General features: G+C 33.4%; 2 protein-coding genes across 4 annotated transcripts; one reads left to right on the forward strand and one right to left on the reverse strand.

The window, feature by feature from the left end:
* The first annotated feature begins 280 nt into the window (after positions 1 to 280).
* LOC109794701 (uncharacterized) lies at positions 281 to 1265 on the forward strand. 2 transcript variants are annotated; one of them, XM_020354145.2, is made up of 3 exons: positions 281 to 516; positions 615 to 869; positions 951 to 1265. In XM_020354145.2, the coding sequence occupies exons 1-3, from the start codon at positions 334 to 336 to the stop codon at positions 984 to 986; spliced, it is 474 nt and encodes a 157-aa protein (XP_020209734.1). In that variant the 5' UTR covers positions 281 to 333; the 3' UTR covers positions 987 to 1265. The 2 variants fall into 2 exon arrangements, with proteins under 2 accessions (XP_020209734.1, XP_020209741.1); XM_020354152.2 differs by having other exon boundaries at positions 283 to 516; positions 615 to 838.
* A 383-nt stretch (positions 1266 to 1648) lies between these two features.
* On the reverse strand, positions 1649 to 10077 carry LOC109795477 (GYF domain-containing protein). 2 transcript variants are annotated; one of them, XM_020354997.3, is made up of 9 exons: positions 9887 to 10077; positions 8949 to 9037; positions 7899 to 8801; positions 7682 to 7811; positions 6485 to 7276; positions 3570 to 6309; positions 2632 to 2825; positions 2457 to 2516; positions 1649 to 2243 (listed from the first exon to the last, which is right to left on the reverse strand). In XM_020354997.3, exons 1-9 carry the CDS (start codon positions 9957 to 9959, stop codon positions 1870 to 1872), a joined length of 5355 nt encoding a protein of 1784 aa, XP_020210586.1. In that variant the 5' UTR covers positions 9960 to 10077; the 3' UTR covers positions 1649 to 1869. The 2 variants fall into 2 exon arrangements, with proteins under 2 accessions (XP_020210586.1, XP_020210585.1); XM_020354996.3 differs by having other exon boundaries at positions 2632 to 2828.
* Between the last annotated feature and the right edge of the window lie 12792 nt (positions 10078 to 22869).

Raw genomic sequence — 22869 nt, forward strand, 5'->3', positions numbered from 1 at the left:
TACCTTAAAAAATATTATGATAGAAAAAAATTAATATATAATAAAAAAGTATAAATATTTTTAAAAGATGTAGAAATCATATAAACATTAAAAATTTAAGGATAAAACGATTTATAAAATGTATACATAAAAAATAAATACGAATTTTATTAATAATATACTATAGAGTATAGATAGGAAAATAAAATAAATTTTAAATCTTTTTTTTCCCTTATACAAAACAAGAAGAAGAAGAAAAAAACTATTCCCTCCCTCATTATAATTGAGTAGAGAGGGCCACATCCATCATTTATATTTGTGGAGAGTTAACTAGGTGAGTTACGGAGTGGTTGTATGATTGAAGATAAGATGAAAGGCGAAGAAAGAGTCCAAAACGCAAAGAGAAAATGGGTCTTAGCTGCTATTATTCTGCTCGCTCTCTGCTCCATCTTCACTGCTTCTCTCACTCTCAAATGCTCACCCGCTAACCTCACCCCTCACTCCGATTCCACCACTCTCCACGACTTCGATGTGCTGGTGTGTCAAAACTCAAAACTCTATTTTTAATGAATTCTATTCAAATATTTAGTGAAAAGTGATTATTCATGTTTTGGGGAATTGTGATTGTGAAATAGGAAGTGGAAGAGAGGGAGAAAGTGGTGAGACGCATGTGGGATGTGTACACTCAAACCAAGACTGCCTTACCTCGTTTCTGGTCTCATGCTTTTCATGCGGCTTACCACCACTTGCTCACTCATGATCCCACCGTCCGAGATGCTGCTGTTACCGAAATTGCCAAGATGTCCCTACGCTCTCTCAATTTGCACCTTGCTCCACCAATCTCAAATCACAATCCTCAGTACTTCTTTCTTTCTAAAATCAGATCCAGGGTCTCAATAAATACCCTTCAATTAATTTAATGTTATCTACTGTTATTGGCTTCGTAACACTCGTGTTTTCATCATCATCAGGTTATGGAGAACACATCAAGGGATCAACAAAAATGAAGCAACCAGAGAGTAGCCAATAACAGCAATCCTTACTAGTGCTGTTCAACATTCAACCACTGGGACTCGTGTAAGAACAGTACACATCAAAACACTGCCTTTCCCGTCTTCACTCTTCAGTAATGTGTTGAGTAATGCGTGAATAACTATTTTGTAGTGGTAAATAAATTGTATTTTATTATGCATTTAAGCTAGCAATGTCATTGAATGTACCAAAGCCAAAATTGGCTTAGTGGATCTGTTATAACGAATGCTACAAAAAAAGGTCTTCAAGAGAAATTATCGCATCTGTTCTGAGATACAATGGTGCTCATTACCCTTACTAACATGAATCAAATAACCAAAAATGAAATTAAACTAGACAAGAAATCCACTGATTCCATTTTCAGTACAAACTCGATAGCTGACAAAACCCGGTTGATTTAGCGAAATTTTCAAAATGCCACGTCAACAATGATACTTTTCATCTAATTTTATATTTCCAACCTAACATTAAATATGAAAAAGCAACTATGCCCGATTGCTCGAGGACTAGATCCATTCAACCCTAAAAAATTTTAATCAAAACCTATTTCAGCTGTTAATATAACAAGTAAAATTACAAGAGCAAGAGATGGAAATTAATAAAATTGAAATCATTCACATTCGCGACACGAAAAGAGTATGATGAAAAACGAATTAAATTACGGTAAGATTGGCAGATTATACCATTGTCAACGAGATCAAACGTCAAAACAACTACATTAGACAACAAAATTGGTTAAGCAGATCCAATAAATGCTGCTAGTGTTTCTGTATAAAAGAACATAAAACACCTAAAACGGGGGAAAACCATTTACAAAGTCCGACCAAAATGTATTTACATCTACCAAGACAACCTTCATTAATCTTCTACAGACTGGATCTCACCCATCATGATCCGGTTACTCACAACGTTAAATCCCAAAACTGAAGGGCTGACCTTTTTCCCCTTTTTACCTTTCTTCTTTCCACCTCCTTTAGAGGATCCTTCAGTGTAGTCTGCATCCTGCATGTCCGCATTAGCAGAAGCTGTGCCTGCCGCACCATGTCCACCAACTTTCTTATCATTCCTACTCTGAAAAGCTATGTCCAAAACATCTGATGGTAACAACTCCTTGTAATTGAGGAATTTATCAATGAATTCATGATCTGGATCATATGATCCAAGGTTTTCTATAAGAAGCATCTCAGCTTCTGATCTGGATTGCTTCAAGCAAAATTCAAGGAAACTTGTATCTGCAATCCCCCCAACCCCCAGAAAAAAGGAGTTAAAAGACATTTGATTTTGATTAAAGAATAAAATACTTTCAACCAAAAACGCAAGATTCTAGCAAAATAACTATGATGGCAGATATATATCATATATGCAGAGGTGTCATTTTAACTGTTCAATTCAAAACCAATATCTAGTTTAACCCTTCCAACCAAAAGTCTGAACGATGTACATACCATTTGTCCCAATAAGCCTAACACACTCATTCTCACACCAATCTCTGAAGTCCGTAGCCTCTGAAAATTTAACAAATTATTCGTCAGTATTTTACAGGATCGTCAAAACATCCAGACAGTAGATTATATTAGACAGGTAGAACAAAGAAATAATACAATATATCAATTTTTTTACCAGAATGCCTTGTCATGGCATCTTTTTTCAATTTCAGCACTGATTGAGAAGAGGCAGGCGATGATGCTATAGATCGTTCAGTTGGTTTGCCACTCGCTGATTTTTGCCGTGTCAATAATCCGGGAGAATTACCTTTCATGGGTACATTTTTCGAACTCCAGCCACCTTGGCTCACAAGCTGAGGGAAATCTGACCTGCTTAAAAGGAAAAACAATAAATCAGAAACAACTGTTCACCAAAACAGTATGCTTTTAGACACAACAAATGATCAAAGTAGTCTAAGAAAAACAGGGACACTCCATTCTCCAATCCCACAAGGTAAGAAGACCAAGAAAGCATGAGGACAGATTCACAAAAAATATGAAAAGCCCAAACAAACAAGTTTAAGACAAGTAATTAATTCACATGCATATTATACCAGCAGGAAAACAAGTTCTTGTTTAGAAAAATCCTGAATAACAGTGGTTTAGCCAATAAATACTACTGTTCTCTACCTGACTATTGGATGTCATATAGAACAGAAGTTGAATGACAATACATGCATAAATAACATGCCAAAACAAAGAATTTCCTGAAAGAGGAATGTTACAAGCACACGTTTTCAAAACCATTACCAGGTGAGTTTTCATTTGGGTCCACTAATAGGAGTGGAGCTACACTATATAGTGGGACTCACAATGCAAATCCTCCAACAATGGTATTGAAAGTGAATGATCTTCACATTCTTCCAAAAATAATATTTAAGAAATGTTTAGTTACAACTACAATGCTTCAACAAACTTGTCAAAACAAAAATTTGTGCTAGAACTAGGTTATTTTTCCTTCAAAGAAGGCTCATAAACAAAAATTCAGAAAAAAAGTTTTAGTACAGAAGTTTTAGAGTAAAATAGTCAAAATCAAATGAGCATATCTAAACACACAAGAGATAGAAATCATACTGCTTAGTATCTTGCTTAGATTGCTCTATTGGACCCCAAAACAAGTCATCGTCCCCTTTGTATTTTGATTGTGAAGCTTGGGAATTTATCTGAATTGGAGAGGCGGCTTTAGAAGGAGAGGATGCTGAAATTGACCATGAAGAAGCACTACTTCTTGTAGACTGGGTACTGGTAGGCTGAGATTTCTGAGCGGGAGGCATTGGGCTCACAGGAATCGCAGAAGTTCTTCTCTGCTGCTCCTTCAGAATATCCCTTAATGAAGTTGGTTTTGGAACCCTACCAGAATCAGTGGACCAGGCTGGAGAAGGAGTTGGATTTGGTGGTTCACGCTCTCCTTTCCAAAGAACAAAATCTCCAAGAGAAGGTCCTACAGGGATAGCAGGCAATTCTTCTTTCTCCTGTTGTGCCAAACGGGAGTTTTTACCCTTCTCAATGGGGCTAGAGGCAATAGGAATCTCAGAAGACGCAATGGGCAATGAAGCTTTAGTTCCCGAACCCTTTGATTTTCCAGACTTTTTTCGGCTTCTTTTAGTATCTTTTGCCTCGATAAAATTGCCATCATCCAGTGGTTCTGAATGCACAGCTACAACATGTGAGGGCAATATACTATCTGGAACCTCAGCATCTATTTCATTAGATTTCTTTAGAACTTCTTCTGCTAACAGATCATGTAGTGGACTTTTCTTGCTCTTGGGATTTTGAGAAGTTTCAGATTTAACAGGATATTCTGTATTGCCTGCTTCTCGGTGACTTTCACTAGATGCATTCACAGAGTCTGGATTGGCCACAACCCCAGCCCAGGGTGTTACCAGACTCATCGAATTGACAGAAGCAGAAATATCAGATACAAGCATTTCTGTCTTGGCCTTTCTCTGTTCTTCTTGTTGAATTTCTAAGAAAGACTTTGGTTTGACACCTGGAGCAGGTTTCCAAGCTCGTCCTGCAGATACTTCAGTTTTCTGTGTCGAAGCAGAACTAACTGCCTTGGCCACCTCACCCACATCAACTGTTTCAGAGATGATTTCAGTAACAACAGCAGGCAAGCCACTAGCTTGTTGGTGATCACCTGCCTCTAGGATAGCACCTCCAACCTGAGTTCCCTTAACTCTTGTCTGTTGAATATTTGTTTCATATACTGATTCGCCCCTGTTGACTTCCCCCAACTCATTTAAATTTGGTATTTCAGCTTCTGACTGCTTCGATGGCTGCAAAATCACAGTTTTAAGCACTCCCTTAGATTGATCTGAAGACTGAGATTTGGTTGATTTTTGCTTCTTAGATTTCTTCTCAGAAGCCTTTTTGGGTTCATGAGCTTCAACATTTCGTACATCTCCCACAGATAGCTCGGATATCGAGCTGTCTCTTCCAGCATGCTGCTCTTGATGCACATTATCTGATTTGATTTTCACCTCCATACCATGATCACTTGCTGGTGGTAACTCAACTCCAATAGATCCAGCTGAAGACAAGGCAACAGCAGGTGCAACAACCTCTATATGTCCAGAATCCTCACCTGACTTAGAAGTTGAGGTCATGACATCACCAACAGGCCTAAAATTGCTGGGTGGTACCTGCTCCACTGACTTAGCAGTGTAGTCAGAAACAGAGAGAGGTTTCAGCACAATGTGTTGTTCCTCTTTGGATCTGTTCTGATCAAGCAATGAAGAACTCTCAACAACAGTTGATGTGGGGAGCATTTCCTTCTGATACTGTTCATTCACTTGTTCAGTAAGATTAGGGCCCCAACTTTCTGGACGACCAGTTTCACCAAATAATTGGTGTGGCAGATGTATAGAAGCTTCACTGCTTACGTTAGAACTCGTGTCTTGACTAACTTTCAGAGGTAAATTCAAAGAATTAGAACTATGCTCATTATGCATACCAGGAATTGGTGCCTGAGAGCTCATGGGATAGATCTCTTGTTTTGATTGAATTTGAGAAGGATCCACACGCAAATTCCCCATGGTTAATCCACCTTGCAACTGTCCATAAGATGAATTGCTAAAAAGCTGGCTAGTCTGTTGATCTTGCAACACTTGAGAAAGCAGTTGTTGCTGTTGTCGCAGTAGCTGCTGCTGCTCCTCCTGCTTCTGTTGCTGTTTCAGCAACAGGAGTTTATCAATCTGTGCTTGAGCAGCTGCTTGAGAATGCAGTTGCAACAAATATTGCTGTTGCAACATATTTAAAATTTGTGGATCTTGTGTTAATCCTGAAGAAAGAAGCTTCTCCGCTGTCAAAGCGTTAGATGGATTATCAGCAGCTTGAGCCAGTAAATTGCTTAAAGACAATTGGTTTTGTGTTGGTAGCCTTTGTTGTTGAATTCCAAACGGCATTTGAGGAAAATTCTGATCATGAAGTAAGTCAATTTTATTCTGTAGGGGATCCAATGCACCTTGTAAGGGATAATTTGGCCATCCAGGAGCACCATTATTTAAGCCTGCAGATGCCCTTTCGGACAATCCTTGGATGATTGACATTAACTCAGAATTTTGGGACTGAGGTTGACGGGAGTTATCACTCACAGACGACAACAGTTTTGAATGCAATGATGCATCTGGGACACCATCCGATTTTGGAGCAAAGGAAGTTGGTTCATGCCCTGGCCAATATGGGTAAGGATTGGGTAAGGACCTCTGTCGTTCAAGAGCCATCCTCTTAGCAAGCAAGTAAAGATTATTTCCACTATCAACTCCTGATTGGCCCATACTACCAGGATTATTTCCAACAAACCCTTGTAAACCTGAAATGAATACATCAAAATCAATGCCAAACCTAAAACATAACAAAGACCAGTACAGTATAGGAAAATGAAAAGAGGGAGGGGGGAGGGTGTCAATAACGATGCATAAAAAGGCATTCATATCTAAATTATCAACAAAAAAAGGAGGAAATTACTAATAATAAAAGGTAGGAACCTTCTGAAAATGTCAGGCTGTCAAGGGGAGGACTGTTCTTGTTACCAGACATGAGTGACTCCAGAAACCTATTTTCAGCTTCGGTATCAGAATTCTGTCTAAGCCTAGAATCATTTCTCAATATGTCAACCTCATTCAAACCAGCAAGAGTATTCCCAAATGTACTGGGAATTGGCCGGCCAGGAATATCTGTAAAGTCATTCGGTTTTGGTGCAGAAAACCCAGGTGGTGGTCGGGCTTTAGCCCGTAAATGGGGCATGACATCACCAAGAGACAACCATGGTGAGTCAGCCGCTGAATTTTCCAGACGAACAGGTAAATCTATACCAAAATATCCAGCCTCAAACCATCCAATAATATCAATTCCTTTAAATGGACCTTGGATTAAACCCTTAGGATCTTTATAGAAAAGGGATAATTCCTCTGGGGCAATCTGTGGAACTCTCCTGGCTTCAAGTTCACTGTCCAAAATGCCAGATAACTGCCTCTTAATAAGAGGATCCTCACTAGCTTGCCACTTTCCAACTTCTTTGGAGTCAGATAAATAACCCAAATTATTTCCCCACTGGTTATGAGGATCTTTTGGTTGGTGTGAGCTTAGATCTGTTTTTCTTAATCTAACTTCACTAGTTACGTCTCTATTATCATGAAACGGGGTGGTAGCATGTTCCACCAACGGCATTGTTCGCCATGGAGCACCAGGATGAGCAGAACTATTTCCTTCGAAGGATGAATCTCTGTTACTGGACACCTCATCAGGTATTTTGTAAGAACCTCCATCTTCACCTCTATCTGTTCACAAAATATATTTCAGATAAGCAGGGTAACGACACACTTAAGTTAAAAGAGGAAAGCAAATAATATTTGATATTTAACGTAATTTACACAAGAGAAATGGAATAAAAAAATTAGGGGGGTTGATCACTTGGGGTTTCATTTAATTTTGCCATTAGCCATATCTTCACTTTTAACCTGTTGGAGGATGCCCTAATATCATGTATTTCTCATATTAATTTGGGAGCCATAACTTCGTGTTTTTATTTTATATTAAGAAGCTTCAGAACAACTCATACAACCAAATTTTGAAGAGTCAATACCTTATAGTCTCTATAATTATCAAAAGACAGTTTAAAAAATATATATAGTTCCAAAAGTTATCCAGCACCCAAACCTATTTAGTATATATCCTAAATGTACCTTGGAAAGGTGCACTTCCAGGCTTCATTCGCCTTGTATGAGTAAAATCTGTTGAGCTCCTTCCATCTTTTGGCACCTGAGGTGCACTGCTGCTAATTATCTCCCCTTTGTCAATACCCTTAAAGACAGTCTGTTCAAACAGAAAAGCAATACACTAAACCACTAGAAAAGACGATTGCGTTAAGTAATTAAAAAACAAAACAAAGACACAAATTACCAGTTCCTCAGAATTAGGGGCCAAAAGAGCTAGAGGCTCCAACGGTTCATCCTGAGTAAGATTAGGTACCTGCACAAAATCATCAACTAGTTTTCTATTTGTACCCATACCAGTCACTCTGTACACATCAAGCAATTTTGTCCTATTATATCTAAAGGGGCAAGGTTCTTCATGCCCACTTTCGACTTTGTCCAATGCAGTTCCAGGGTATGTGTTGCTCAAAGAGCTACCAAAAGAACCAGCCCGACCATGTCCAAGACTAGACACTGGGGGTGTATTCTCCCCACGGCCACGCCCATAGGAAAATGTAGAGACTGGCTTGTTTGGCGTTGTATGGGAAGGGTCTACCCTTCCACGGCTTTGTGAGTAGTTAGGCCTCCATGGCCGATAATGATCTCCCTCCTTCTCATCCTTTCCATGATTCGAAATGTGGGACAAACCTTTCTCCAAATGTATATCACCATCTTTTCCGGAGTCACTCCATTTTTCCCGAACGCCTTCTGGCTCCTTGTCATCAGGACCCCAGCGTGTGTTCCACTTACTCTCACGCCGCTGATCAAAGTTAGTTTCTCGGTTTCCTGAATCATTCCATCTATGATTATCAGGAGTACCACGGCGTGGTTCCACAAAGTTCCTTGCAGGCATATTATCTGTCCATCGATCCACTCTGCGAGAATCGCCTAGGTCTTTGTCCCCATCCCTCCAACGATCCTTCCGTACGGAAGACTTAGTGTCTCTCTCCTCATCACGCCAGCGGTCACGACGTCCACTTTCTGAGTCAAACATGGATGGCCTAAAGACATCCTTTTTCTTGTGAGCATCATGCACATCCTCTCCATTTCCAGATGTCTTGACAGTCTCTGCACGATGGCCATAAGGTGGATTTGTGACCATGTGGTTCTCCTGAGACATGAAAAAAGGAAAATGCACAAAACTTAAGAAATTAAATATTATTTCTGGAATGTCATGGTGCAGCTAAGTCCAATTTGCAGAAAAGTTCTATAACATTATAAGCATGCAAAAAAAAATGCAGAAGTAGTTAGCACAAACCACAGATCCTGTTCCAGCTTTACTCTCCCCAGGCTTTGGCAGAAGCCACTGTGGTGAGAGCGGAATGGGAATGTCAGATCCTTGGACATCTGCATAAAAGGGATAGAAACTTAACTTATCGAAAAGAGATTGAAGATTTTAACCAATCTCAAATAATTCCCCAAAGTCATCAATGTTAGTTCCAAAATAGAAAGTAAACAGATGGCATGTAAAACACAGAAGAAAAACTAATAATATTTGCATTTACTTAGACTTCAAAACAAAAAAACAAACTCACTCGTGCTAAAATAGGAGCAAAACATCAGACAGTATATCAAGCAACACAACATCACGTGAAAGTACCCCAAATTTGAAATCATTTTTACTCATGTATAAAAAACGAGAGGTAGAAGGGGATTAACTCAAAAATATCATTTTTTTTCAGGTTTTAGCCGAAACCAATACCCCTCGAAACAAAACCTGAATAGCATATTCTAATAAGTATCTTCAAAAAAAAAAAGTCTAATTTCAAAACACGGCTAGGCTTACTTATGCATAAAACCCCCACAACGGCACAACCGAAAAATAAAAAATCAAAAGCAAACTAACTTCAAAGATAGTGCAGAAATGAGCAGAATGCGGTACGCAAACCCCTCAGTACAAATGACTTCCCGAATGTCACTTATGTTCATAAACCAATCAAACCGTTCCGTTACCCAAAACAAAGCATAACAAAACCCTAAACCCGACCACGGAAACAAAGTGCATTTCCGCTGTTCACAGAGGAAAGAAAAAACAACAGACTCAGAGAAGCTAGGGTTTAGAGAAGCAAGTGATAAACCATAACTGAAGAGAATCTAAAAAAATATTGAAACACGAAGGAGAAAAAAAAAATCAGAGTTAAGAGAAACGAAAATCGTGAGATTTAAATTTAAATTAGAAATGGAGAGGCAGAAAACCTTTGGAGATCTGCAATGGCGGTGCGACGGAGAGGTGGTGGCGAGTGTCGGAGGCGGCGCGGTGCTCAGCCATGGATGATGAACGAGAGTAGTGACGAAACGAAGTGAGAGCAGTGAGAGAGAGCGAAAGCGAAAATGAAAACCCTTCTTTGCGACGAAAACCAAACGGGAAGGCCAAGGGGGGAATATAGGTTAACCCTTTCAACACACTTCATAATGTGTTAGTGCGCACGTTAAGAGCGGGCCACCCTCTGGGTGCACGTTAGTACCAACCCCTGCGATTCTCGGGAAGGAAATCCCCACGCGCCACGAAGCCCTCCGTTTCGGACACGTTCTCAGTTTTTGAGCCTTGAGGAGCGTGTCTTGCACTCGCTCTGCGCAACGAGAGTTAAGAAGCCTTTTCGTTTCCCTCGTATTTTTTGGATTAGCCCACAACCCAGTTTATACGAAACGACTCACTCTTCTGTCGTTTTCTTCGCAGTGCTGCGCTGCTATTAGAAATGAAAATAGGTCTAATTTATATTTTATAATTAAAATTTTAAAATTTAACATTATCTATTAATTTATTTAAAATTTTATTTTACATTAATAATATTAAATAAGTTAATGAATTTAATTTCAAATAACTGAACAAACTTATTTTTGAATATGTTCATTTATTATTATTATTAAATTTAATTTTAAAATAAAATAAAAACTAAAGTAAAAGAAACAACTTATGTATATGATGCACATTAAAATACATTCATACACATATTATGATGAAAGAAAAATATTTTATCCAAAAAAAAGCTTTTTAATAATTTTTTATATCTTATTCAAAATATATTTAAATAATCAAATATAAAGATAAAAGAAAAAAGAAATGTGAATGTTAAAATTTTTATTTGCAATTTCATACACACATGCAATTAAGTTTGATTAAAATGTCTTGATAATTTAATTTTTATAATAAATTTATTTATTTAATTATATTATTAAAATATAGTATGTATATTATTTTTTAATTATATCTTATAGATAAATTGGTTGTTTATGAGGTTTAACAAATTTTTTATAAATTTAAAATTAATTTTTTAAAATAAATAATTTTTTAAAAATTTTAAATCTGATTTTTTATCAAATAAGTCAAATTAACCGGATTTTAAAAGAAAAAATTATAAACCTATGAATATGATTAATATCTTATCTATTCTCATTTTTTGGGATGAATTTTTATCTTTTTTAAAATAATCTGAGTTTGTGAATAGATATTTTCGCTAATAACTAACTGGGATCGTGTATTTTTTTTTTTTTCAGATAATTTAATTTTGTGAATAGATATTTTTGCGACTGGACTTGGAGCATAGCACAAGCGAGGTAGGGTAAAATCTTGATGTTTGTTTTCCCGTTTTTCTTATTTCTTTTGCTCTTGCTTTTTCAATTTTTTGTGTCTCTCCTTCATTCCTAATTTTCTTAATTCATCATATTCTGATTTTGTATTTTTTCCTTTATCATGCACTATTTCTCAGGAAGAATTTTTTTTTAACTTAGATATAAATAATTTTATTTAATTTTTTTAATCTAAAAATACTTTTAAGAAAATAATGATAACATTATATACAATAAATATGATTAAGAATATTTTAGAAAATATGTAATATATTTTATATGAAATCAAAAATATATATATATATTAACTAATTTTTTAATTCATATAAAATTAATATTTTTTCTCCAATATATAAATTTAGAAGGAATAGCCAATTAACCATGCGACAAAGTGTATGTTTACAAAATTTTATGATTAATTGATTCAACCACGTCATGTTTAAGATTATCAGGTATGTGATTTAAATATATTTGATTGTCTGAAATTAGCTTAGTCTGAATTATTTTTATTCAAAAGCTACATTATTAATAAAACTTATTTCTTTTTTTTATGAACACATTTAAATAGGACATTTTATCATTTTTATCATAATTAACCAGCACTTTCATCTTAAGATTCTTAACTTTTTCTTTGGTTAAAACCCTATTTTGGTCCCTTATAATCTTTTTTTGTTTCAATTTAGTCTCTCATTAATTTTTGGTCTCAATTTGGTCCCAAATTAATTAATTGGTTTCAATTTAGTCCTAAATTAATTAATTGGTTTCAATGTGGGACTTTCCGTCCAAATTGCTTTAACGGTGTTAACTTTTGGCCACGTGGACGCCACGTAGATGCATACGTGGCATCCACGTGAATGAGAATTTTTTTGAAAACACCTGGACCCAGAACGGCCCGTTCTGAAACCGGAACGGGCCGTTCTGGTTGCAAAATTAACACACCACTAGTGAAGCAGAACGGGCCGTTCTGAAATCAGAACGGCCGTTCTTCTTTCAAAACGGGCCGTTATGAAATCAGAACGGACCGTTCTGGTTTCAGAATGGCCCGTTCCAGAACTGTGAATAAAATATTCTTTACTTAATTGTGTTTTTCATATTATAATTATGCAATTTTGATCTCTAAGGTTTTAATTGAGTAATTTCAGTCCTTAAAAGATTATAATTGTGTAATTTTAGTCTTACAATTTTTAATTGAACAATTTTAATCTCTCAAATATCATAATTGTGGAATTTTAGTCTTTCTCATTAAAAATTTAATAATTTTAAAATTTTAATATATATATAATATTTTAAAACTATATAATTGTTTGTTTATTTAAATTAACGTATATTTTTTTTAATGTATCAAATGATATATATTTACTATTACTAAATAAATAAAATTTATATATTATTAGTATTTTAATATTACTGATAAATTAATATCAATAATATTTTTACCCTTTTTATAAATAAACTAATAATTTGATAAATATAACTTAATATATATTAATATACTTTTACAAAAATATAAATATATAAGATCATATATATATTTCTAATTAATATACTTATATTTTTGTAAAAGTATATTAATATATAACAAGTTATATTTATCAAATTATTAGTTTATCTATAAATATATTAATAATATTATTGATATAATATCGAAAATTATAATATACGTTAATTTGAATAGATAAATAATTATTTAATTTTAAAACATTATATATATATATTAAAATTATTAATTTTTAATGGGAGAAACAAAAATCATACTATTATGATATTTGAGGGACTAAAATTGTTCAATTAAAAATTGAAGGACCAAAATCGCGCAATTGCAATTCTTTAAGGACTAAAATTATGCAATTAAAATCTTGGAGATCACAAAACTGCACAATTGTAATACTTTGAGGGATAAAAAATGCAATTAAACCAATATTCTTAATTAATTTTATTAAAAAATATAATAATTAATAAGATAAAAGGAATATCACTTTATAATTTTTTGCAACTTATTTAAGATTAAAGGAATAAAATGATAAAAATTAATAAGATAAACATAATAAAATAAAATATATAAAAAATATTAATATATTTATTTTATTGAATATAATAACATAATTAAAATATAATTAATAATAATATTTTATAAAATTATTAATATTTTATATATAAAAAAATAAAATAAAACCAGAACGTGAGACACCCTCTACCCCAACATATATATATATATAATAATAAAAAGAAATATCTTATTGGATAAAAAAAATATTTAAAATTGAAACGACAATTCCAATAATCATGTGAGTAGAGAATTCACATTCATGTCCTTAATCCAAATAGCAAATAAAATTACAAAGAATAAAAATTGAATTTTCCAAAATATATACTTTAATAAATCATAAACAATGTCATATTCTAATTCTATCTATGTCCCGATGTCACATGTCCTATCAGAGCAAAATCCCACATAGAAGCCTCAGCTCCATCGTCCACATCCTCAGCCTCATGCTGTTGATGGTCTCATGTATATCAAACAAGGGAAACAACACAAAAGAAAGGAGTGAGAAACATCTCACTCTGGCTTACGGTGTAGGAACGCACACTGGATAGCCAAACACAAACAATACAATTACCTCATAGATCAATCAACAACAATAGCTTATCCAATCATCCAAGTCATACAAATAGTAATTTATCATCATTTAATAATAAGAATGCACATGCATGGACACGAACTACATATTATCATGCATGTGGCGCCAGTAAAACATCACATGGCATATTGACGCTAGCAATACACGAAGAGTAGTCTAGGAGTACATGTCGGGTCACACCCTCTGCGCACTCTCACTAGAAGGATATATTACCAAAGTCTCGTCGGGATAGCTAAGCTGCGCAAGATACATCCCATGCACACAATGGGCGAGACTGGGACTTCCAAACCGAGCTATCCCCAAGGACTAATCCCCAAAGCTTTTACACTAGGGGGCCTTCTCTGGCGGTGTATTCCATATCGTACCCTTAAAACACTTATGCAAATGATGCATGTCAATCAAGACTCTATGCATTCTCATATCACATTATCATTTCCCATGGTCATATCACATCATCGCATTTCGTCATCATATTTCATTATCACATTTCATATGCCATGTCTCAATCACATTTCACTTTACATCATCATATTCACAAAGCCTCCATAGAGCATTTTAATTTATATCAAAACTCGTTTATTTATAAAATTAAATACATATTTTTACATCTCATCAAACAAGGAATATAAAAGAAAAATCAGAAATCAAAACAGAAAATATTTCATATTTTACCTATTTCTCATAGGGTTTCCCAAAGGAACCCATAGAGCACTCTAGATCATATTAAAACATATTTATTTTCAAAATTAACCACATACTCATGCATCACATCCAACAAGGAACACAACAAAGTAATCAGAAGGCAAAATAGAAAACATTCATATTTTGTCCGTTTTCTCATAGGGTTTCCCATAGGAACCCATAGAGATCTCAAGTCATACAATTAATTGCATATAAGAAAAATAATAAGAAAAACAGATACAATTGGGAGAAACCCCTCATACATGAGCATACATAAAAATACAGCAAACACAGGATTGGGGGCCAATCCCACTACCCAGTATACAATCCCACACCCAGAGCGAGGTTTCTCACTCCCCCCTTAGAGTTCTTTGTTTCTCTTTTTTTTTCCTAATCCTTCAGAACGCAAATGAGGTAGATAGGGTTAACGCTACCTGACTCCTTAAAATTAATCCATTGGGCTGGGTCAACCCAACCCATTTTCCTTCTCTTCTAACCCACTTCTCTTTTTCCTCATAATAATTAAATAAAATAAATACATGTATATTATAAAATATTTTTCCTCTATAATAATAATATATTTCTGACCCAAAATATAATAATATAATTTCAATAACAAAATATCATATAAAATCAACCTTCTCTTAAAACATATAAATATTTATTTAAATATGCTAATAAAAAATACTTATTTAATACGTACAAAATAATTGTCCAAAACAATAATTATTTAAAACATACAAAATAATATTCTTCTATAATTATTAAAATAATTATGACCAAATACCATATAATAATAATTATTATTATTATAATAATAATAATTTTATTGAAAACTGGGGTGTTACAGAACGGCCCGTTCTGAAACTGGAACGGGCCGTTCAGGTGCATTTTGGGTGTGTTAATTTTGCACTTGGAACGGGTCGTTCCGGATGCAAAATTAACACACCAAAAGTGCACCCAGAACGGCCCGTTCCGGTTTCAGAACGGGCCGTTCTGGGTCTAGGTGTTTTCAAAAAAAATTCTCATCCACGTGGATGCCACGTATGCATCTATGTGGCGTCCACGTGGCCAAAAGTTAACACCGTTAAAGCAATTTGGACGGAAAGTCCCACATTGAAACCAATTAATTAATTTAGGACTAAATTGAAACCAATTAATTAATTTGGGACCAAATTGAGACCAAAAATTAATGAGGGACTAAATTGAAACAAAAAAAGATTATAAGAGACCAAAATAGGGTTTTAACCCTTTTTCTTTCTCTCATATTTTTTAATTTTTATTTAAATAAAATACATACAAAATGTCTCATTCCCACAAGTTAAAATAAAGGAATCCTGAAAAAGGTAAAATAAAGATATAGAAATGTTCTTCTATTGGATTTTTCACTTTATCACACAGGTCAGCAAAATTATAGATTTCACTAAAAAAAAATCAGCTATAAATAGAAATGATAATCAATAGAAATGATAATTGAATGTGTAAATTCGGTTGATCACTACACTTAATATAATGTTGGGAATAAAAAAAATTCCTTTTTTACACAATAATAATGAGAAATATATTAAAATAATATCATTAAAAAAATTTAAAATGTTACAAATTTATTTAACATGGTTTGACTCCTACATTACAAAAAAAAAAATTATGCACAATAATGAACGCATTCAAATAACATCATAAAATAAATAAAAATGATACAAATTTATTTAACATAGTTTGATCCCTCACACCTACGTCTACAAGATGTTCATTATTTATCATATTATAAATATATTTAAAAATTCTCTCTTCAAGTTTTGTAAGTGAAACTTGAAAATCCTTTCTCACAAGTTTTATGAATAAAACTTTAAAATCTCTCCCTCACAAGTTTTATAGGTAAAACTTGAAAATCTCCTTTATAAATTTTTTGACAAAACTTAAAAACTCTTCTTCACAAGTTTTGTAACGAAACTTAAAAACTCTCATTCACAAATTTTCTAGCAAAACTTATAAAACCCTTTCTATAAATTGAATGATTCTTCTTATCTTAAAAATATCTATTATTAACATTATATCGTAATCTTAAAAGAGGAAATAAATATAATATATTTTAGGCTAAAACCCTATTTTGGTCCCTTATATTAATTATTTGTTTCAATTTAGTCCCACTTTTATTTTTGGTTTCAATTTGGTCCCAAACTAATTAATTGGTTTCAATTTAGTCCCAAATTAATTAATTGGTTTCAATGTGGGACTTTCATCCAAATTATTTAAACGGAGTTAACTTTTGGTCACGTGGATGCCACTTAGATACATACGTGGATGCCACGTGGATGACAATTTTTTTGAAAACACCTGGACCCAGAACGGCCCGTTCTGAAACCGGAACGGGCCGTTCTGGTTGCACTTTTGGTGCGTTAATTTTACAACCGAACGGCCCGTTCCAGGTACGAAATTAACACACCAAAAGTGCAACCAGAATGACCCGTTCCGGTTTCAGAACGGGTCGTTCCAGTTTCATCCTTTTTTTATATTTTTAGAAATATATATCTGATCTTATATATTTATATTTTTGTAAAAGTATATTAATATATATTAAGTTATATTTTTCAAATTATTAGTTTATTTATAAATATAGTAAAAATATTATTGATATTAATTTATCAATAATATTAAAATACTAATAATATATAAATTTTATTTATTTAGTAATAATAAATATATATCATTTGATACATTAAAAAAAATTATAATATACGTTAATTTAAATAAGCAAACAATTATATAGTTTTAAACACTACAAAAAAATGTGTGATTTGTGGCGGTTAAAAACCGCCACAAATTGCATTATCGGCGTCATCAACAACCGCCGGATCTACGGTCGCAAAAAACCGTTTGCGGCGGATATTTTGTAAACGCTGGTTTTGAGCGCCAGAAAATTCAATCTCTTTGTGGCGGTTTCAAACCGCCACAAAATTCATTTTTGTTTGACTTTTTTGACATTTTTTGGCGGTTAAAACCGCCACAAATATTCAGTTTTGTTTGACTTATTTATCATTTTTTGGCGGTTTAAAACCCCCACAAAATTCATTTTAATTTTGCCAATTCAGAGTTTCTGACTTGTTTGTCATCTGCAAAATTTAAGATATATTCCCCAGCAACACAGCAAATAGTTAATATAGATGGGAGAAAGACACCATGCTTCTGTTTCTAAGAATAAGAAATGTTACATTCTGCTAACCAACCATTGAGTGGGTTTAGAAGGTTCTAGATGATACCATTATAATCCAAGCTCTAGATTCTATCCTTTTAAGTGCTAGCCGCAACTAACAACATGTATATTTTTTACAGAATCTATTATTACCTCATATAAAAAATGCATGCAAGATCTGAGCATTAAAATTAAACTCTTACATTAGATGAAAAAAATTGATATTTCACACGGTAAACTTGTACAAGAACAACAGTTCAGGACTGGTGCAGGAGTCAACCTAGAAGCTAGAACCAGATATGAGCTTTGCATTCATCTAGTGAAATGACTGTTCAAGATATATATCTTTTTGGGGGTCAAGATTTAAGATATAGATTTAAACATACAAGTTTTTACCTCTTAAATCTATATATGGTGTATTTTTCATTGTCTCCCAATAGATCCTGAAGATTATCACTTCGTGATGTACTGCTAGCACTAGAACTTAGTACTCCAGAAACAGTGTAAGTGAACTCTTTGATTGCTTTTTGCTCAGATAGTATGACTTCTTGAAGTTTATCTGAGAGAGACTTAGCCTACACCAAGATCAATAACTTATGTAAAATCAAGAGCAACTCTATAGCAATGCATAGAACTCTGTTGTCACTTCCTTTTTGTTTTTATAAGAAAAAATCTATAACAAAATGGGATGTGAAAGTAGCACAGAGATGGATGATAAATAAAGACAGACAGCAAGCGTATTGACTCCAGATAAAGTAGAAAGTGGAAACACATCCAAAATGATTAGAATAGACCAATATTCAGCCATCAGTTGGTCACCAATTCTCCCCCCAGTCAACTACAAAGAATTCAATATCAGCCTATTTACTCAAAAAGTAACCAATAATTACAAACATAAAAGAACTGTTTGTGCAAAAACTAGAGAACGCAGCTTCAAAGACAACAAAAGGGTAGATCCAAGTTGGGATTTGAAAAGCTTACCTAAAGTTTTTCACACATGTAACTGAAGGCGGCAAGATAAAGTAAAAGTAAAATACATAACACTTACATGAGTACCATCACGACCAGCCAATGGCGAGTCATTACACCAAAAGTCATGGAAATTGTTGGAGGGTCCCATTCAATTGTGGGCAAAGCAGACATAACCTGGGACATTAAAAGATTTACTACAATCACCAATTACATGCTAAAAAGTAAAAAGGTTCTCAAAATACAAGAATATTTTTCATAAAAATTAAGTACAAGTAAATTTTATAAACAAACAAATCAATTTATGCCAATATTATATTTATCTACATATTGGCTTAAAAGAATTAAAAAAAATGCAAAGGCCACATCAAATGAATGATGGCCAATTTCAAGAAGTTAAACGGCAATAAAAAATAAGGAACCAAGCCAAATATATTATATACATATATGAAGAAAAAAATAAATACCTCCACAGTAGCCACTGTATGGCCAATTGACGGACTTGACAGGCCAGCAACGGATATTATATCACCAGCTCCAGCACAATCAATTAAAACCATGTTTGTACCTTTCTTCTTCATAAGCTAAAATTAACTAGTTATAACTTGAACACCATGCCGTTTCTAAATTAATTTGAATTGATTGTAAAGCTTTCTGTAAACATCCTAAAGCATTATAAACATACTGAGTAGGTGACTATTGCTTTTGGCTTATATTACATGCTGATTTGTATGAATAAAAGTTGAAGTTAACTCTCCATTTGATCAAAGCAGGATGGAAAAGGTGGAAACGGTAAAATCTCCAATGTTAACTATGATTTTGATGCTAAACTGAATAATCTTGTTCAGAAAAATGTAGTTGCTATATTCAATGGTTGGAAGGCATGAACAGAAACATCAGAAATTTGTTTACCTTTACCTAAATCTATTGTAGGAGAATGATTATTTTCCATTAAACTTCATGTGCCTTAAGCAATCTCGTTTTTGATGTTTGCATCAATGCAAATAAGAAAAAAAATACATTCCAGAATCTTGTGCTTGAAATCTTACTCTTTAAAGTTCCAATGAATAGGAAATCAACTTTTCAGAGGAACAAATTCAATCCTCTGATTCTCTTGCAGAGATTCAATGAATAGGAAATCAACTTTTCAGAGGAACAAATTCAATCCTCTGATTCTCTTGCAGAGATTCATGTGCCTTAATTGGAGAGCTAAAAGTGAAAGTAAGGAACCCTGAGATTCAGAAATCGAAAATCATTTCAAGTCCATAAAACATAAAAGTGGTTTCGAGAGCGTACCCTTGCTTGCACTGATGAGGAAAAAGCCATCGAGCGTAACAGAGCTATAGAAGAGATCAACGACGGGGCGAGAGTGGCCGTGGCACACGAGGGGAACTGCTACCTTTTTCTTCTCCATTCTCCAAAACTATTATTGTGATAGCTGAAGCTTAGTTAAATCAAAATGATAATTATTATTATTATAAAGAAAATTGATGTGATTTTTTGTTACGGAAGTGTGAAACCCTAAATCTATGGTCACTATAAGTGTATTGATCGATTATATGGGAGTATATTGATGTTATTGTATCTGCGTGATAGTGAATAGAGAATTTCACACCAGAGACTGAAGTGAAGATGGTGTGCGAAATTAGGATCGAAAGGAAAAGAATGTTATATTATTAAACTGGTGAAGAAGGAGAAGAGGGTGTGCGGAACTGGGATCGAAAGAAAAATATTGAAACTATTTCGAATTAAAAAATGAAAATAAAAAATTGATGGCACATTTGTATTTTTTCTTTTCCTTAACATGAAAATAATAAAATAAAAAAATGGTTGTCACGTGTAACAATATTTAATGATTGTGGCGGTTTTAAACCGCTGAAAATATCATTCTTTTGTGGCGGTTAAAATAACCGCCATAAATATAATATTTTGTGGCCCCTGCTAATTACATTATTTTTTGTAGTGAAAACATTATATATATATATATATATTAAAATTTTAAAATTATTAAATTTTTAATGAGAAAAACTAAAATTGCACAATTATGATATTTGAGAAATTAAAATTGTTCAATTAAAAATTGTGAGACTAAAATTATACAACTGTAATCTTTTAAGGACTGAAATTACTCAATTAAAACCTTAGGGATTAAAATTGCATAATTATAATACTTGAGCGATCAAAAACACAATTAAGTCTTTTGGAACCAGAACGGCCCATTCTGCTGCACTGGTGGTGTGTTAATTTTTGCATCTGGAACGGCCCGTTTCAGTTGCACAATTAACACACCAAAAGTGAAACCAGAACAGCCCATTTTGGTTTCAGAACCGGCCGTTCTGGGTCCAGGTGTTTTCAAAAAAATTGGCATCCACGTATGCATATACGTGGCCAAAGTTAACTCCGTTTAAATAATTTGGACAAAAGTCCCACATTGAAACCAATTAATTAATTTGGGACTAAATTGGAACTAATTAATTAGTTTAGGACCAAATTGAGACCAAAAATAAAATTGGGACTAAATTGAAACAAACAATTAATATAAGGGACCAAAATAGGGTTTTTGCCTATATTTTAATTCTAAACAATATCTTAATAAAATCAATATCTTTAAAAATCTAAACAATATCTTATTGATTTGATTTGTTGTCATGAATGCTTGTCACAATCATTTTTAATCACACTTTTACTCAACAGTATTTCTTGTCCCTGTTTATTAGGTATTTGAATTGTCATATGTCAATATTTAATACTCAAGTGATATGTCACCAAGTTCCATGGATCATGAGCTTTGGTCTTTCATGCATACGTCTACAGGGATGTTCATTATTTATCATATTACAAATATATCCAAAAATTCTTTCTTCGAGTTTTGTGGATAAAACTTGAAAAATTCTTCAATCACAAGTTTTATGGATGAAACTTGAAACTCATGTTACAAAATTTATTTTTAATAATTATTGTGGGCTACATATATTATTTGTAGTATTTATATTAGTTATTTACATTTAGTTGAGCTCAATAAAAGTGATCTAATTTTAATGAACCTTTAGACTGTTAACAGAAAAAATTGATATGGGACCAAATAAGTGGAAACCATATTTGGCCCGTTAGGGGTTAATGGGAACCCTAACTGGTTTAAAATCATAAAGATAGTCATGGTCCCCAATATGTCAAATTAGAAACACACGTCTCTCTGTCTCCCCATCAGAAGAGTAACATCAAGTTCCATTAAGAAATCTAGTGATTTGGCTGAGGAGCACCAAAATAATATTCCGCTGCAACTTTTGATCAACGTCAATGGATACAGGTATATGTTACTGACCTTAACTCTATAATATGAGACAACGGTTCTTAATATTGATTAATGGGAAATTTCTATTTGGCTTAAGAAATTTATCCCAACAACCCCCTCTTACTAGGTTTTGACGAAACTTGGAAACCTTTCTTCACAAGTTTTTCTAACAAAACTTAAAAATTCTTCATTCACAAGTTTTTTTTGGCGAAACATAAAAATCCTCCTTCATATGGCCTTCCCTCTTACTTTAAGCGATGACCCCCTCAACAGTTTAGGGTGATTATTCTCATATCAAAAGTCTCTATTTATTTGTTGACCTTGTATCTTTAAAGGAAAAACAAATATCTAAAATAAATGCAATATATTCCAATTCTAAATAATGTCCTAAATCAATATCTTTTAAAATTTAAATAATATCTCAAAGATTTGAATTTGATAATTCGAATTATTTTTACAACATACAATATAGTACAATGAAGCAAAAAAACATAAATATCTATTAGCTTAAGATTATCATGCAAACAATATATGAATATTCATGCAAACATAAACACTAAATTTCTGTTGTAACGTTTGATCGACACTAAAGTTTATGTTTTTCAGTACTTAAGTATTTGGTATATTATATATATGTATAGGGTTGTTGTAACCCTATAAGTGGATTTATGTTTTAAAGTTTATGAAATGTTGTATATTTTCTATACCTTGTACATATAATTGTTATATAAATATATAAGTATTGTTTGCATGATAACTCCAAACTAATAGATGTTTATGTATTCCATTGCGTTGTAGACTTATAATTATGTCATACAATGTGTAGTAATTTGTCAAG

This window comes from Cajanus cajan, chromosome 9 (genome assembly GCF_000230855.2).
Source record: "Cajanus cajan strain Asha chromosome 9, NIPB_CcT2T_4, whole genome shotgun sequence".
Lineage (NCBI taxonomy): Eukaryota > Viridiplantae > Streptophyta > Magnoliopsida > Fabales > Fabaceae > Cajanus > Cajanus cajan.